At 36.6% G+C, this 19817-nt stretch overlaps 1 protein-coding gene across 1 annotated transcript; it reads right to left on the bottom strand.

The window, feature by feature from the left end:
• Positions 1 to 1190: 1190 nt before the first annotated feature.
• On the bottom strand, positions 1191 to 19536 carry LOC139139811 (uncharacterized). The gene is made up of 14 exons (XM_070708744.1): positions 19246 to 19536; positions 18379 to 18551; positions 17817 to 18055; positions 15827 to 16908; positions 15416 to 15531; positions 14943 to 15086; positions 13485 to 13549; positions 12018 to 12225; positions 11282 to 11495; positions 10341 to 10376; positions 9391 to 9475; positions 4327 to 9026; positions 3618 to 3878; positions 1191 to 3058 (listed from the first exon to the last, which is right to left on the bottom strand). Exons 1-14 carry the CDS (start codon positions 19532 to 19534, stop codon positions 2967 to 2969), a joined length of 7704 nt encoding a protein of 2567 aa, XP_070564845.1. The 5' UTR covers positions 19535 to 19536; the 3' UTR covers positions 1191 to 2966.
• Positions 19537 to 19817: the final 281 nt, after the last annotated feature.

The following is a 19817-nucleotide window of genomic DNA, read 5'->3' as shown; positions in this document are numbered from 1 at the left end:
TTGTTCGTGGACACACAACACACATAGTTCAAAGATTGATATTTTATCATTGTTGATCAGCATATCCAGCGACAAAGACAGTACGCCAGCTTTCCAGGGGTTGCTCAAGAATGGAATGTCAAATTCTTACAATGTTTCAGAGATCTCTGGATCCCTGTTTTGCAGACATTATAGAATGGCCCCAAGTCACTTGGCTTTTCTTGGCAGCAATTACTGTGTGGGCCAGCACAATCACTCAACAATCTACGCAACAGCAAAGCACAAACATGGCAGTCTGCTTAAGTTTATTCCTTCAATTTATTCAGTATTGATATTTATATGCCCACAGACTTAGAGAAGTCTACACACATTTAACACGTATAATTTTTCGATAGATGGGGAGGTCACCTTCAAGTAGTTACCATTTTTTTCCATATGATCAGTTTTTCTTTAATTGTAAGAAGGTTGATATAGTGTTTTGCCATGTATAAAAAATTGATGTTTGTAGCCAACCACGGACTCTTTGGACAAAAGATATGTTATTTTTTGGAAGAGGGGACTTGAGCAAATTTTGAGGTTGGGGGAGGGGGATATGATCTGAGAACATTTTCAAGAGTTCTCTTTTCCCCCATGCAGTGCTTGTAAAGGCAATCTTACAAAAGCTGTGCTGCACTGAGGTTTTATGGCTTTTATGGTTTTGCAGTCAGTCTATGAAGGCTTGAAAGAAGATTAATTTTATTTGTTTATGTAGTAAATTTGACATGTTCAGTGAGTTTACAAGATACAACCAGCAACTAAACAATGCTCTATTTTTAAAAAAGGGGTTTCCGCCTCAGTTCAAAAGGTAAAAATCAATCACTAGGGTAACCTGTTGACCTATGACCCTGACTTGAGGTGACACAGATGTGATCAATTCAATGAATTCAACTTGTGAAACAATGGAAACTCGCAATGCTTTAGATGCATGAACTATAAAATTTTAAATGATATACTTGCGTAGAAATATTTGTTGAGGACATGATAACAGATAATATGGTTCGATAGAAATACAGTGATTCCTTGTTTTCCCTTTCAATTTCATGACAGCTGAAAGTTTGGTCAAACACTTTATCCTAAAGGATGTTCAATAGTGTAACAAACATGTCTACTTTAATATTGAGAGAGAGAGAGAGAGAGAGAGAGAGAGAGAGAGAGAGACTATTAAAGAATTATATTGATTGTTTAGGACTTTATCAATGACCATTTTTTATTGCTATTAAATTCAAAATGTACATAAACTCTTTCTAGAAAGTGATGAGCTTAGAATTTAAAAATCTTCTGACCAAATAACCTCCACATGACACAAAACTAGCACACAAAATGACTGACACTAAATGTAAGGCCATAATATAAGATTTTATAACAACAACATTATGGAGTTAGATCATCTGATTGTATGTTTAGCATTGTACATTCATAATTTCATCAGTGTTGTTGGGAACATATTTCTCTAAAAAGAAAAACAAATGAAGATTTTCTTTCCTAGATGAGTTTGTCAATGTCTCCAGAGCAGAACTTTCAAATACATCAGTTATCATATCTTCTTTATAACATTTCCATTTGAAACCTATCCATACAATATCAAAGTTAAAAATTTGTAAAGTCACAATTTCTTTCCTTCTGTATTCAAAACATCTTTGACCAACCTCAAATGGGTTAACAAATAACATCCTTGGGAATATCATGGTAAATTATCACTATACATAACAAAAATACCCTAAGCAAATTGCTGAGAATCTATATGATTTGTAAGAAGTTCATTCTAAAACCTAGGAGTATATCTTGATGGCTGTTATCACTACTTCTGTCCTATACCTATACATAAGATATCAATGTGACCTTGTAGATAAACAAATAAAGATTACATTTCAAAGGGGTCTCATAAGAAATAAAAACGTCTACATATCAACAGTACAAAGCATATCCATAGATTTGTCTTTTCTCTCCTGGTGATATTACTTCAGAGTATTGCTAAGTCATACTATCTCACACAACAACATCTCGTATGAACAGTCATAAAACAACTAACTAGTCATTAGAACATAATCTAATTGTTGGACAACTTGATATGGGTTAGAAATGGAAATTTTGCCAAAATTATGGGGTATGTGCAGTATTTATAGACATTATTAGAATGAAGCATCATAACAAATTGATGTTTATCTTTTTCAACTTCAATTACAAGTCATACTAAAATGGTGAAACAATAATTCTCTGGTGTTATTATGGTTCTAAAACACCAGTGAATAATTCTTGACAAAAACAACAATACGACACTGTAAAGATTACTTTTGTACATACTGTAATGATATTTACAGCCAGAATTCAAATATTCAAATTCAAATATTTAACTTGGGATGAAACTTCATACCTTGAATTTAAGTCAAAATATATTGTCTTGAGAAGACCAGCACAATTAAATTATTTTGGTGCATCCACTCGAAAACAGGCAAAAATTTGACACACAACAGTTTTACATTTACTTGATTGTTTCCATGTAATACAGTGTATGAGTCCCTATTCAAGAAACAATGCAGTAACTTCATTTACTGCAAAATTCAAACAACAATATAACATTTTGCAACTTTTAAGTACATTTTACAAAATTTGTAAACACTGAAAAGATTGTAGGCAGAAAAGCTACATGCTAAAGTTCTATTCAACTACACTGTTTTTTTCCATGAAACCTAAGTATGAAGGGATGCAAAACAAAGAATTCATAATTTCAGCCTTAGACATTGTGCCTCTTTACTTTGTTCATTTTCCTTGGCTACTTTGCCACAAGATGTTTGAGAGTTTATCTGTTAGGAAAGATTACATAAACTTTGATAAGTCTTGCAATTATGAAGTATTCCAAGTGCATGATGCTTTATCATTGGGATTGACACACTGTAGTTCCCTGGTTGAAGTGAACATCTTTATACTGTATGCTGCGTTATGTTTGATTTTTATGGTTTTGTATCTCCACAACATTGCCATGTACCAAGTAGTTCCCATTTGGTGCGATTCTCTCCTGTAAAATGTATTCCAACTCCAGACACTGAAATAGAATTTTAATATTTGAATTATAAAATTCAGCTATTTGGATTACACAGACACATGACATAATTTATATGAAAGACAATAAAGGGTCATTAGCTGTAATTTTAATAACTTTTTTAATGATTTTTGTCAACTGTAGTTGCTTGTTCTACTCTACAAAGCATTTTGCGATACACAATATTCAAGTTGTCAGTTCAGCCTACACATGTGTAAACTTCATTTGGTCCAGACTAGAATTCAAACAAAACAATAATAACAAATAGATTTAACATTACATAGAAGTGCTGTTGACAAGCTGAACAGTTGATGCTTTGGGGAGTGGAACAAGAAAATGCAAATGAAATACAAAATAAAAGGAGTGAAAAATTCATCAGGAGTTACAGCTTCTATCTCATTAAACTTTTTGCAAGCATTAACTATCATCGCAAATGTTAAAATGTTAAAGTGTTTAAAATGTTTCAATTGTTTACCATCTCATGTATTTCAGTCACCAATACATGAAACAATTATCTTCCTCAAATATACAATTAAAGAAAAACTTCACTATATTTTCTCACCTCCCCAGGTAACATTCCATACATCAGACACAAATACATTTTCATCAGAGGGAACTGTTCTCAACTCTTCATCTTTGAGAGACATAGCATCTATATATGTCTCTGACATCTTGGCTTCAGACCAGTAGTCTGGATGTATGGACACCCAAGTCTCTCCGTAATCTCTGCTTCTCATGACGGCAAGTCCATTGTGAGACAGTGCATACAGAGTGTTGTTAGTGATCTCCAAACCCAGCAGATTACCAACATTTGTATCCAGTGCTGATCAAATCAGAATTGTTACATAGAAATTGGCATTTTACAACAGATGTCAATAAGTTCTCTGTCTGTCACATGATCTTCATATCAATGGCCATCAAATGTAAAACTTTTCATACATGGTTCACTCATAATTTATGATGAGGGTGCATCATAAATTTGCATAACTACACCACACAGAAACCTGTAAACATTGATTTTGGGATTGTTCTTCCACAAAACAGATTTAAACATTTCAAGGTTGTGAATTTATTTCCTTTGTTACCCGTCTCTATCAGTTTGCTTTCTGTATTATCAATCTAACCAATTCCTTTGATAAAACTCTATTACTTAAAACCGAAATGATGCAAAATATCTGATTCGTTAACAAACTATATGGTACATACATGTATGGGTGTTTACAAACCAATAGAAGCATTGATATGTGTTTGTTCAATTTGAATGTCCTCACCTCTCCAGTGGGTAAACACTTGAGAATAGTTTCCAATGTCTGCTTCAATCTCAACACAATTGCATATACATCTACAGTTCTCTTCATAAGGTGATCCCATTGCAGTAACATTGGCTGATGTGGCATTCACAGAGCTGTTGCTATGCCTGGCTGATGTAGTGTTAGTGGCATTGGCAGCAAAGACTGATACCATTGTGGTTTCTACAGCTACTGTGGTGTTGGTGCATTCACAATCACATTGGCAGCTGGTGCTGTCAGAACAAGGAACGCCATCACACAACGAGGAACAATTCTCAAATTCTGCATTCTGATCACATTCAGCTAAACACTGTGTTGTATTTTTCACAGTGACATTGGAAAAGGCCATGCTGCAATTAGCATCACCATGCCTACTGCAGTTTCCATGGTTTTCGGAACAGTTTGTTACATTTTCACAACTATGGTAGCACAGCCTGTGACTGTATGGTCTTAATTCATCACAGACATCAGTACAGTTACTGGAACAGTTCTTTGCACAAATGGAATCACTTCCACTGCTGCAATTATTAACAGTCAAATTTCCATCACACGTCTTGTTTACCAGGCAACCAGCCACACATCTCTCGTACTTGACACTGCAATTGTCCTTGCAGTTGATGTACGTCATGTACTTGTCATTGCTGATGCAGAATACATGCTCATCATCACTGACACTGTGGTTGGAAAACTTAGTGTAATTAGATGTGTGATTTGCAAAGTGTGTTGTATTATTTCCAGATGCTGACTCATCGACAGTCTCATTGGAAACACTACGTCTCTCAAGATGATGGCCTGTGACTTTATCATGTACATCAACTGTCTGTTGAAATGCTTCATCAAAACTTGTATCTCTATTAAGCATTTGTGCAAAGCTGGCTATATGATTAATGTAGTGACTAGAAGAGTCAATGATGCCATCCAAGAGATTGGTACCCAGTGCTATGTACTTGATAGATGTATCTTTGATGTCTTCCAAATCTTTGAAGTGATTATACAAAGGTACACTTGCTTTGTTCAGAATCAGAGCAATGTACAGCCTTTTGAGATCTTTGATGAGAGATGATGGAAGACTTTCATCCAACACTGCCTTCATGTCAACTGTGTTCAGGGCTGAGTCAACTTCATGAACATATTCAGGAATTCTTGGATACACTGTCTCAATGTTCCGCTTTCTTCGTTTACTCTGACATAAAGTTGCACAACTGATGTCTTCACAAGTAGGATCTATGTAGGTCTGGGTACAAGTCACCCTGCAGTCTTGCATAAGGTCTGTACACTCTGATAATGTTGGACATTCTTCTGTTTCTGATGAACACGAAATGCATGTTTTGTAGCTTTCATAATAACAGTTATTCCAGCAAGTGTTGGCATCAGCACATGTATCTTCAAGAGAAACTGGCTGTGGAGTGGTCGGCGGCTCCAGTGTTGTTGTGAGTGGACCCGCCAACAGCTCTGCCATTACTGTACAATTGTGAAGGTCAATGTCACATTGGTATTGACAGCTTTGACAGTACTTGGTACAAACTGAACAGCGATCTGTGCAGGAAACCTGGTTACTCTGACACTCAGACTCACAGTCTGTGATGACTGGCACAGTTCTCATGAAGCAGTTCACCTCACAGTTTATCAATGTTTGCATGCAATCAATGAGATCCTCACTGCTGATTAGACTCTCTGTGTGGTTCATTGTGGAACAGCTGTAATTGGATGAAGCTGTACAATTGCCACTTGAGCTGGTTATATTTTCACTACTGGTGCAGTTTTCATCAGAGCAATTTCTATGTGAGGTGAGATTCAGTGTTAGATTGGCTGATGAAGGAATATTGCCAACCTTGTGTATACTGCTTATACACACTGTATACCTATGACTACAGGCACTTGAACAATTTGAAAATCTTGAGTAGTTAACTTCACTGACATCACGTGACTGATTCTGAGATGTATTTGAACTTGGCACTATGAAAGTGTCAATACTTGATGCATTTGAACCTGACTCAATGACAGTGTCATTGAGTGCTGTTTGGTTGGTATATGTCTGTTTGTTGGTTGTATTTGTCAGTGGTATGTCTGTAGTTGTGTTGACACTAGAGATGTTGCTAGCTGAAGCAGTTGTTGACAAAACACTGACAGTCATTACTGTTGAAGTTTCAGTTGTTGGAGTTTGTTTCTGCTGTAGCTCAGATATCATGCACTGGTAATACTGCAATCCACACTGGGTGGTACAATTGGTGCAATTGTTAGATGTACACACACTGCAGTTATGAATACACTGTGTTAAGTTTGTGTAACATTGACCTACACCAGCTGGGCTGCAATCATCCATACAGGTTATTGCCATCTCCGTACAATTAATGCTCTGACACTCCTCGGCACATTGACACTCAGAGCAGTTTCCAAGACACAGTCCATGGACTTCAGTACAATTGACTGGTGGAAGGCAACGCATGAAACACAGGTCTTCTTTAAAGTTACACGCATCATGACAGTGACCCCGACACATTGAACAATCCCGTCGACATTGGGTAAAGCAGCTCTTCTTGCTTTTATCACACTTATCATCACATCCTGGAGAGACAAATTTGCGATGACAGGTCCTGGAACAAAGTCTGTGTGATTCTAAACATGTTGTAGAGCACTCTGCTGGATTACAACTTGTATCATTACAATCCAAGCATGGATGGAGACAGGATGTGATGTTATCATTGCATGAATTCCAACATTCTGCCAAAGTTGAAGGATAGACCATATTACAGTTCTGAAAACACTGTGAATTCAAGGATGTGCAATTGACAGTGCAATTCTCATGGCATCGTGTATCATTGATACTGCACTTTTCCTTAGAGCAAATACTTGAACAGTTTTGTATTTGCATCTCGCATAGACTGCAATCCTCTATCCCAAGGTATCTGTAACAAGATTGTGAACACTGTGTACTGTTCTGTACAGACTGCGATACACAGTCAGCAAAAGTCTGGTTGTTAGTCATGTTTGTAGCACAGGATATCACAAATGCTGTTACATTAGTGCCACACAAAGCAAGACAGTCATTTGGAATGCCACTTTGCTCTGCAATGCATTCACTGGAACAAATTCCCCTAGATATTTCACAATCACCTCGGCATATTCTCTCGCAGTTGTTTTCACATCCATTACAAGCCAGCCAGCAATCTTTGTGGGTCAAGGAGCATGGCTCAGCACATGGACAGCCTCTTGTGCAGTTTTGATAGGTAGCATTACAGTGTTCACGGCAGTTCAGTGTTGAGCAGTTGCTAGATGTGTTGCTTTGAGTTATGTTTAAACCACAGCTGACGACACTGGTATTGGATACTACAGTATTGGATAATGCTGCATTGGATACTGTAGAATTGGAGATATTCTGTGCGGCTGCGACGCTTTCATCTGGGCATCCCCAAAGACACAGGTTGTATTCATCGGAGCAGTTGTTCTTACAAATCCAATCTGGAAATGTACACCGATGACTACACACATCATAGAGATCAGTACAGTTATTTCTACACTGCCAGAGACATAGCCTATCACCCTGACATATCTCTGTACAATTGGAATTACAAGCCTGTCTTTCTTCAGAGCAGTCTTCAACACAGCACAAGTCTTGACAATCGCTGTATGTGGTATCACATTTTCCTTCACAATCTTGCAGACAGACAGTGTCAGTTGTTGAGCTACAGATCTCTTCATGAAGACAGCTTTCAGAGATATTACCACAGCTCTGATGGTTCTCAGAACTGGTGCAGTTGGTACTATTCAAAGTGACATTTTCACTAGCACAGCTTGGTCCTGGCAAAGACTCACAAGTTTCAGCCGAGCACTTTGCAAGGCATGGTTCCTGACACATTGCTTGATCAATTGTGCAGTTTTCACGACATGTCTTTGGTACTGGATCACACTCATAGCTACAATTGCCATATTGGTGTTGACAGGTCAGGTTGCAAGAGACAGAACAGTTGAAATCATCACCACATAGCAGACAGTTATCCATGCACTGAGTGAAGTTATACGAACACTCCTCAAAACAACATTCCTTGGAACAGTTGACATGGTCAGTGGAACATTGATGATAGCATTGGATGGTGCAATTTTGTTGTCCTTCACTGTCATCAGGATAGATGCTCGGATTGCACTCTACGCTGTCACAAAGGTCACTGCAGGCTATGGACATGTCTGTGCAGTTGTCATAGCATGTGTTGGGTTCTTTTACACAGTGGTAGCTACACAGACCATGGAATTGGAAACACTCTACAGTGCAGTTATGGTCAACCACTGCAGCAGTGCTATTCAACTCTGCAGTGCAGTTTGACTGTGAAGTACAGTTGGTGCAGTTAAACAGGCAGACATCCAGTACAACATCGCAGTCACCAATGCAGCATTCCTGGGAACAGTTCGTCAGAGTTCTGCGGCAGCCGTCAACACACAGATCAATATCATCCAAGGTGCAGTTGGTACAGTTAGTGTAACAGGACAATTCACACAGGTCAAAGAATTCATAGCAGTCCGGTACACAGCCACAGGAACAGTTGTCAGGCTTTGGGTCATAGTCTGTACAGTTTGCATTGCTTGGTATGCCTCCTTGAAATGTACAGTTACAATACTGCTCACAGGTGTGTGGTACCTCAGTGTAATATACTGGCAATACACCTACCATAAAACAGCCACCTTCATATCTGCAACAGTAAAATTTATGTATCTCTGTTAAGTTTTCACTTTGCAATATTACTTGAAATTCTGAAAGCGATTGTTTAATGATTTATTCTCTATTTGATGAGTTACTGGCAGTGAGAGCGATTGCATTCTGAAAATCATGGCCACAAACAAAATTTCTTCTTTTCTGATATCATTAGATATCACTATAATTTATGAGAAGACAGTGAACTATCTCAGCATAATTTGGTCAATCAGCATTTTAAAATCAAAATACTGGTCAGAAATGATATCAGTCTGTTACATTTTGTCCAGTTTCAGTGACTAACTCCTTTCCTGAGACACAGGGTAACCCCATTCCAACCATTTTCAAATAGTTATACTTACACATGCATAGTGTTGTTAAAGAAGCACGCATACATGATATTATGCTGTTCATCATATAAGAAATTGTAGGTAGACAGTTTCAGATCTGAAAAATCAACCAGAAATGTGAAAGTTGAAACTATCATGCTATGACAAAAGTTGTACTGCAATTTGCACGATGTTACAACTTTAAATTATCAATCGCTGCTTGTACTAGGCCACAGTAAGTAAAGTGTACATTTTGTATCTACGCCAGTGTAGGTTTCAAGAGTTTTTCCACAAACTTTCATTACATTTTTTCCATTGTTGGTGACACACTGTTGCAAAAGGGTGGCTTTCCATTGCCACAAAATACTTCCTTACAGCAGTCATATTACAACCATTGAACCATGAGATCAGACATAGAATGGCGCCCTCTAGAAGCAGATAGTTTCAAGAATGTTCATATTGTATAAGAAGTGGCCAATAAAAGCAAATTAATTTTTGTTGAACATTTTTTGTGTCTTTTTTAACTGCTAACTTCCCACCTAACTTTTTGAAATTTTGAGCGGATACCAACACAAAACAAAGAATTTGATACTTTGGCCTAATAACCAATCAGACATCCTACATCATCATTTTTGCCGACATTATCAACAGATGAAAGTACTCACTCTTTCATTATAACCTTGATACTAAGTAATATACATTGTAAAATATTGTCAAAGACTTTTTTATGATCGATTGATTTTAAAAAGTCTACAGGTATGAGCAAAATTGAACATGGTAGAGAGCATATTGTGTCAGTCAAACGCCAACTACTCATGTACCAGTATATTTATGTCACCATATTATATACAACTTGTAAACTAATGAAGCGTTATAAAAACCACATTCAATTGATTACTGGTATGACAGTCAATGATCTGTAGTTGTCGAGATGAAATCAACAGAAACTGTCACAAAAATTGGCTTTTTCTTGTAACACTTACCTTCTAATTCAGGTCTTCCAGTGTATTTTGATGGAACTGTTGAAATAAGATGACAAAAAAATATCAGAAAATTCGGAAACAACTGATCTATCCAGTTTACAGAATACAAACATTAATGCTCGTCATTTGCATGTACACAATACATGCTATTGTTTGACAGAAATTATAATGGGAATTATTTTTTTATCATATTCATGACGATGAATTTCACTTACTCTTTTAAAGCTGGTCTCATTTAATTTGGACTGCTGTAAAATCACAGTTTTCAACTATGAAAGATCATTTTTTTCACATTCTTCTGCCAAAAATGAAAACGGAAGATCAACTGACTTTGTAAAATGCCAATTAGGTTCAAATTTCATCTTGTGACACTTGCAAACTTTGAGAGTACCAACATATAACTTTTGGCCAGGGTAATCTGAAGTACATTTGAAAATATACCCTGATTGGCTGTAAGATTTACACACCTGTGCCAGAAATGAAAAGATTGGTCTAGTAAAGATGTATAAGGATGGCATACATACATTGTAATTAAAGAGAGGGGGATTGTCAAAACTGTCCTCAAAGATCTATGGGACCTATATAACCAATGCAAACACTATACCAAGAGTTCTAGTATGTTGGTAATTGATGAAAGTTAATTATGTTTATCATAATGTACATCATAGAGTTTAAATGATGTGGCTATGTTGATATGATGCATTGAGATACTGAGCATGAGATACATTTTTGTAAACAAGAATGTTGTACAGGTGCAGTTCCCATGATCCTCCCTCCCTTTAAATATAAAATCATTTAACAAAGCATGACTGCACTACTTTAAGATTTTGTTGATCAGCTAGCTAGGCTGTGATTGTACAAAAAGCACACACTATAAATCAACACAGCATTGAACAATTATTTTACTATCCTATAAATATGCAGCATACAGATCAACATACCTTCAAACTTTACACTGGTAGGAATGATATCATGATAATGAACCAGTATGTTGTGTTTAAAATCATCTTCATACGGATTGTGAATATCCCAGCTGTAGTAGTAAGTTTCACTCAATGCCACTAGATGGTAATAACCCTGGGTTAATTCATTGTTTGGATCAATACGGATACTGAAGTGGAAAGATATGCAGTCTGTGTTGTGAAGTGTTGAAACCTATGAGAAATTGATAGAGATGAACAATACGTAAATTTCTCTCTTTCCTGTCTATTGCTGTTTTTGAATGCAGGCATGAAGAAGAAGTACATGTACATTGGTAAAGAAACAGAAATGTTCTATGAGCTGCATATTATATGAATTCTTTGGATGTAACTACTGCTGCTATACACCACAGATCCTCGAGAAAATTTTCGAGAGTCTATGTACACACTGGATATCTGAATATGTTCCTGACAGTAAAGTCTGAAAGGGTTGATAAATGCGTGAAACTTGTCATTTTAAAATGAGAGCATGATTCTATTGTTAATGTACAGGGGATATTGTAATATTTTGATACTGGCTGTAGTCATAAAAAGCTCTGCCATGTATTGTAACATTCTGACAGTATACCATTACCAACAAATATTTTGCCTCACTCATGATGACCTCCCATCTCAACATGCAAACACAATAATGTAAAGCAGGGGACTATGACTGTAGCTGTATCATCACTGTTGTACAAGATATAATGACACTTACATGGAATTTAAAACTTTCATCAGGTGTTGTTGTTTGAGCCGTCACTGGTATTGTGTCACGACAAGCATCTTTAGAAGCCGCCATCTTGTGATTAAAGAGTTCAATGAACTCTACATAGTATGGAAACAACCAGACTACATGAACATCTCTGGCAGTGACAGTAGACAATGGATTATGTCTCACTTCAGTGTAATATTCTAAAATATCACTGGAAAGGATAATAAAGAGTAAAGAAAAATCAAATGCAAACATGAAATCGATGTAGTTCCACCTTTTTACTGAGACAAATAAACAAACAAACAAACAAACATTTCAGTGCACTGACAGCAAGCCTATGCACGTGTTATTTTTTGTTAGTTTGTCGCATCTGTGACTATTATCATCAGAATGAGATGTACAATAATACTATTGATTCATGATTAGTATAAAGAATAAAATTGAATTAATTGTTACTTGTTTTATACATTAGTAAGACCACCACACATTGTGAAAACAATACATTCAAATACCAAATTTACTTGATAATTCGCTGATTTGCACAGTTTGATTCGTCAGACCAGGGCAGGTATTCATTTTCTGTTTGATTTGTCAAAAAGTTAGACAAAAATAGCAAATTTTCGAACAAAACTTTTTGCATTTATCATGGATAACAATCCACTGTGTTCAATAAGGGTCGTATTATCCTGCCTTTACCATTAAAGCAACTGTACTGTCCAACGTCCAGTTTTGCAAGCTGAAAACCTTTCTGTCTGAAAACTGGCAATTTGCATCTTGTTATTGACACAGAGGGCGCTTTTCTAAATGTGTGTTCAATCATAGACCCTGGAGAAAAATAATGTTTTTTTCAAGGGTCTATGGTTCAATCCTAGCATTCTAAGCGTGCGTCTACATTCATATGCAGGACAGATTTTTCTTTTTTCTATTTTTTTAATCGTGATGGTAACAATACCTTGTATCAATGACAAGATGGAAAATAAATGTAATATTTACTGGGTAATGGCAGTGATATGTTTCATCGTTGGCAAGTGAAAAAATCATACTTTGCAAGTTTCTTATTTGTTTCTTTACAAGTACTATAAAAACATGGCAGTGCCCATGAATTTATCTAGCAGGGTACACTTCTGGTTACTCACATAGTATATATTGAACTTGCGCATGCATAGTCAGTTAGCCGCTGGTCTGCTGGTGCGACCATTAACTCTATTTCATCAATATCAAGTAGCAAAAGAATTATCATAATATAAAAACACTAAGTAAACTTCTGACATTTGGACACGCATACATCTGTAGGTGATCTTATAAATTTTATGCCGTTTTGAATTTACTGTATCAGTGAAACACACACACAACTGAACAACATTTACACTATATGATTCACTGATATAGACATTACCATATTATTGTTGTGGACAGTGTGTATTGAGATGATATATCTTGGATAGAGTGGGTTAAATAAAACATACTAACCCTGGATAGAATCCGTCATGTGAGGGCGATACAGAGACAGTCATATCCAAGATTACATCACCAGCCTGAAAACAATTTAAAGGGGAAGTTCACCAAGGATGATTTTTACATATGTGGTAGCTCTGTGGTCATTTACCCAGGAAAAACTATTTTCACCATTTTTAACTCGCAGGATTTTTTACAAAAAACGACAAAATAGTACAGGAAGTTGCTCATGTAATTTGAATCATGGGAAAAAAGCTCCAAACTTGGAGCTTGCATAATGTGATATGGAAGGGACCATCTTCGGACAGGTATGGCCCCCACATTGTCAACTCACAGTAACACAGTAGTAAACAGCAACACAAAATCTGACAGTGGAAAGTTTATTATAAGTGATTCATTGTTTATGCAAGAATAAACAGTATAAACAAAAATTATGTAAATACGCACAGCCTGGTTTAAGCATGGGTGAGTGGACAATGCCATACCCATGGAAAATGGTCCCTAACATATCACATTATGCAAGCTCCAAGCTTGGCGCTTTTTCCCATGATTCAAATTACATGGGCAACTTCCTGTACTATTTCTATCGTTTTTGTAAAAAATCTTGCAAGATATACATGGCGAAAATAGCTTTTCCGGGTAAGTGACCACAAAGCTAGCACATATGTAAAAATCATCCTTGGTGAACTTCCCCTTTAATAAGCATTCTTGAAATTTTACAGTAACATAGGATGTTGTATCCACAGCATCACAGTGTAAATATTGTCATACTTATGGGATAGACAGCATTTAGAACATGATTTCATATTGTTTACAATGTCAAGCATACTTTGAACAACATAATATGAGATATGCCAGTGTTTTGATTGATAGGTTTGACAACATTCGCACATGTTTCATGTTTTGCAACTGCCTTTTCTTGGCCAAAAGTGACAAATGCCAAGTTGCCGTGCATCATGAATGCCAGTGAATTTTGCCCATCATGTGACTTTTTGCATCAGCATCATGCAAAATGTGGGAAGAAATGTAACAGAATATTTGAATGAAGATATTTCGATGTAAATGGTAAGTGAAAATCCAGTAAGACAGATTGATAAACAGCATGAATGCAATCATTTTAGAACTCGGTGTACACTATTCTTCAAATTAAAAGTTTTGGCAATACAGTTTTTGTTTCTTGATAGATCCTTGTATTATAAACTGGAAGGTCTATTGTCTTAGGGCGCTCTCATGTGATTGATTATTCAGTTTACTTATTGAAATACACTACAACATCATCATAAATGTTTTGATTGGTAGGAAAAAATAGATAGACACACAATGTACCAAAGCACTCGTTACCTGTAAAATGAGTTTCCATAGCGGTATTTTTAAAAATTGCCAAGAGTGGCTGAGAGGTAACATGTATAATGCATTCTCTCTACTGAAAACCATGACATGATAACTAAGTGAGCAAATATTGGTAGTACAAACCTCCAACAGGTATGGTGCAAATGGGATAGCAGTTGGTATGCGATCTTGACCATGATCATAACTGACATGAGGGTGTAAGATTTCTGTCACTCCTTTTGTAGACAGTGCATCAATGGAAAATGCAAACTCAAGGGTTAGCACATCCTATGTGTTTGAAAGAAGACAAACAAAGACAGTATTATATAGTCAAATTCAAGAATGCTGTCATATCATACAATACCACCGCCGGTTCATGGATAATAAATACACAACTTAGATGAGTTGTTTGGCATGATATCTTTAAAAACTGCACATTTTATTTGGCCAAAAGTTGTCAAAAATCTATATACATAGCAGATGTTTCTACAGCATTTGTTCACTCCTGACTGCAACTACCAGCACATGTTGGTAGAATGTATCCTTGAGGTGTCAGTGCTGGTACTTCTTGATTTTAAGACACCATCACTACTGACAAGAAATGACATGTTAATTACCTCATCTCTTTGATGCAGCCCAGTGTACCAATCACATGTCTGTTCAACTACACTGCTGTACATGGGTCCATAGATTGTGATGTAATCTCTACCACCACATGTTGTATTGCTGTCTCCTAAAACAAAGGATTGCAATATGAGATACATGTAGAATGGATGAAGTATCAAGGTTTGCATTCCAGAAAGTTGAGTCAATGATGACAATATAAACCATTGCAAAAGTTTGATAAAGAATAATGAATTGTAGTTTACACATGTACAGGCTAGGTTGACATGCTGAACACTATTTATCTCAATATACTTTGGGAAGTAGAATAAGAAACTACACCTGAAATCAAAAACAAAAATAGTGAAAAAATCATCAAAAGTGCGGCTAATGGCCCTTAAAATCATACAAAATTTCTGACTAACCTGTACAGGTAACATTGCAGTCACTCATCTGTATGTAGTAAGGCACATTAATAATGTACGTGACGTTTTTCCATCGGAGTTCTTCATGGCTGCAATTGCCAAGGTATGTTGCATTGAAACTGATGAGTTCAACCAGACTACAGTTATTGTACACATAAGATTCAGCAATTTCAATCATGACATCGGCACAGCTGATGAACTGACACCATTTTGAACACACTGTACTTGCATGTGTACTGCAGTTGTCACTACTGTTGTTCTGTATGCAGTTCTGTGTGGTTTGGTTCAGGCATATGGAACAGTTACTCAGCTCTGTGGTTACACACTCCTGCACTGTTGAGTTGTGTGCTGGTATGGTTTCAGACTGGCAACCAAAGTAAGTGATGTTGTTGCACGCTTCCAATACTAGATTAGTGCAATTGACATTCGAAGACACCGTACAGTTTTTATACTGGTCACGATAGCATTGCCAAGTGACTGGGCTCTCACATCTCTGCATGGCCATATTACTGCATATTTGACTGAATGTTTCATTACAAGTAGTGTACATTTCCTGAGTGCAGTTTTCATACAGAGTCTGTCTGCAGAAGTCTAGCTGTCTGATCCTGTAGGTTTCAGCAGCAACAGACTTGCACTCTCTTATCACCTTTTCACTGCACACAGCTTTAGCCTGTGTCTGGCAGGTGGCATCTGCACTGCTTCGACATGACTCATTTTCCATCGCGATGCAGTTTTCATCACCAGAATCTCCACACTGAGACAAAGCCTGATCATCACAGGAGTCAGTCATCGATTGAAAGCATTCAAAAAATGTAGAATTTTTACAGTTTTCGAATTCCTTCTTTGTGCAGTTCTGGTATACAGCTGTATCTTGACAGATTTCAATCATGGTCTTGTTGGTTGAATCTTGATACGTAATGTTGCATGCTTCATACACAGTGACATAATAAGACTCTAACACAGTTTGATTGGCAGGAGTGTAGATTACAGTGGCATTGTCATGGTATAGCTCCAGATGTGTTCTATTACCACAGTAACAATCAGTTCCATTCTTGGTACCAGAGTAAAAATATCCATCAGACCTACAAAGAAAATAATACTTATCAGGACATTTGTATATCTACATATGATTGAGTGTCTTTCTCTTTCTTTCGTTTTTTGTATCTTTTTGTGGCTTTTCCTGGCATTTCCAGTACTCGGAAGCTAACCCTGGACATACACCATCTAGGCATTTATCACTCACCAACTGAGGCTGGGGCTAAGATACCATTCAACCATGTCTAATAAATACGCCTCTTGTCATGATGACTGGGATGTTGTGAGCAGTGGTTTTCAAAGATGCAAAAAATATCACTTTGAGTAATCAGTTGCAGTGGTACTTGACATATAACAAAGCGACAACTGTAACCATGGTGAAGAACAGCATGGATACACTGATTGTACCACAGAAGGGCTGTTCTTTACCATACCTGAAGGTGTCAAAAGATTAACAAAATCTGGACAGGTTCTATCATATGCCTGATGGAAGTATGTACAATGATTTGTAACACAGATATTATAGCAATTTCATTGGCTGTTTGGATATGGTATGTAGGCGTAGATGAATCCCAATCCATAAATTAATTATATGATGTCATTTGTTTTACATCCAGCTTCTCTCACTTCATATGTGTCCTATAAAATCACAGCAATGCCATGGATTACTTCAAAATGACATTAAACTCACTTAAGATCAGCCTAAAGAAATACAATCACCAATAATTTACTTAAGATAATATCCAAACTGTTGCCATGGAAAGTTTTTAAGTAGAGACGGCAACTTTCGAACTGCATGTGTTGTTCACAAAAGTAGTTACAGAATTCAACAGCAAGTATGGGCAACTGAGCTGGGCCATCATATGTTAAAGTATTGTATGGATATAATTAGGCCCTTTTCTCTCAAAGTATGCACTGGGATATATTGAGGTATACAATAACTTCTGAAAATGACCTGCAAAGTTGAACACAGTTTCCATGAGTCATATTTTGGGTTAGGTTGTAGTTTTCTGCATGATCTGCTGTCACCATGGTAACTTCAAAATAGTGAGTGGTATCCAGGAAACAGCCTTGTAGCAAGTATTTTTCATAGTCTTCTGAGTTCAATGATGAACAGCTTGGATATGTAGGGTATGGATCCTCTTCTCCTTTCATGGTTTTGAATTTTTTTTGCTTGGCAAAATCATCAAATTCCTGGAAACAAACGTCAGTTTGTAAGGAGACATTTTCAAATAAAGTCTGTAGCTTTAGAGTGATAATATTTGTTGTCTAACTTTCCAAAAACGAGAGGAAAATATTGCAACAATATTTGCTTCAGACTTTGCACACTATTGATATCTGTTGATAAAAATATCACATTGATGCTGCAAAGATATTTTTATGTTTGCATAAAAGCTATTAGGATAAATTAATGGTCAAAAGTGTGTGGGAAAAATACAGAAAGTCTAAAGTCAAATAAAATAAAAAAAGGACAAAAATTGCTGAGAAAGGCCTGTATTTTACATTCATATACTTACCCTTGGATAATAGATGAGTTCTGGTACACTGTGAAGTCCCCGTAACTCAGCAAAGAAGTACGAATTGCCATGGAGATCTTCAGTGATAGAATCATTGGACAACTTGGAGTGAGGAAATTGAATTTTACTGCCTAGTTTGGTGAGTTCTACTGATTTGAAAGTAAAGCCATTCCCTACAAAGGATAATTGTGAGAGATTACACAATATGCAAATACTCTAAACATAAACAATTATTTTTCATCAACAGCAAACTAATGTAAAACAGGTCTATTTAGCTAGCATCTATTTTTTGTGAATAGAACTCAGTCTATAATTTGCTAATTCAAGACGCCACTAATTTTAACTTTCCTTATATTGACTATGTTTAGGATGTCTTTCTAGCTATACTATGGTTAGTGATCATCTTGCCATTGAAAGTACATGTAATAGGAATGTATGGCATATGGGCCAAACTTGTATTGACTACATGTCGGTCCACTATAAATCATGTTCAAGTACATAAATATTTCCTTATAATGCAGAGTACACCGTGCACTGATGCATCTCCTTGCAAATCAATAATTTATACATTCACGACATCCAATGTCTCACAGTTTACACAACAACGATGGCCAAAGGCTAAACCTCATCACCTCATGGATTGATGGACAGATTTTGAGTCTGAAATCAATCTGTTCTAAAAATAAATGCTACACATAATGACAGTAGTTCATCTACCTCAAATGCTGACCTGAGGGTGGGGGAGAGAGAGGAATGAGACAAGGCAGGCAGTATATAAATGGAAAAGCACCTCCTCCTTAAATTGCTGGGACACACCATAATTGTAAGCGTTACCGACTCAGCAAGAACTGCAAAGACTTTACTCACCCTGTGGTAGGTCCATCACGATGGTTACATTACAAATAATCTTTGGTACCACCAGTTCAAGTTCAAATTTGACTTGGCTGGCATTCCTGAGATTGACCATGACTTGATGAGTTGGATCACTGGATGAATACACAGGGAAATCAATATCGCCACTGCTGTCACTTGGTATTATCATGTGAAATCTGGCACTGGGTACTGGTGCAGTGAAATTGAATATCACATCTCTATCAATCTGGTAATACCGGCTGTGTTTAGTCATGCCATACACTTTGCTTGAGTAGTAAGACATGGTAGCCTGAAAATACATAAAAAGACATACATGTAGGTTAAGCAACTTGCTGAAAGGTGATATGCACCTTGAAACATTTTCACAATTTTGCAAAAACTTTCCCTGGTGAAATTGTGGAATCATTATGAGTTTGGGATTAGAGAAATAAATTACTTAAAAGTTAACTGATGTTGAAAATTTAAAGTACCGGTAGACATCCTGTACCTTTTATTAGTACAATGGGGAAAATTAAACTATGAGTTGACACACAAAATAGACATTTAAACTTTATTTCCTCCACAAG

The sequence above is a fragment of the Ptychodera flava genome, chromosome 9, assembly GCF_041260155.1.
Source record: "Ptychodera flava strain L36383 chromosome 9, AS_Pfla_20210202, whole genome shotgun sequence".
Classification (NCBI taxonomy): Eukaryota; Metazoa; Hemichordata; class Enteropneusta; family Ptychoderidae; genus Ptychodera; species Ptychodera flava.
The sequence above is the reverse complement of the archived record's forward strand: the minus strand, read 5'-3'. Positions and strand labels throughout refer to the sequence as shown.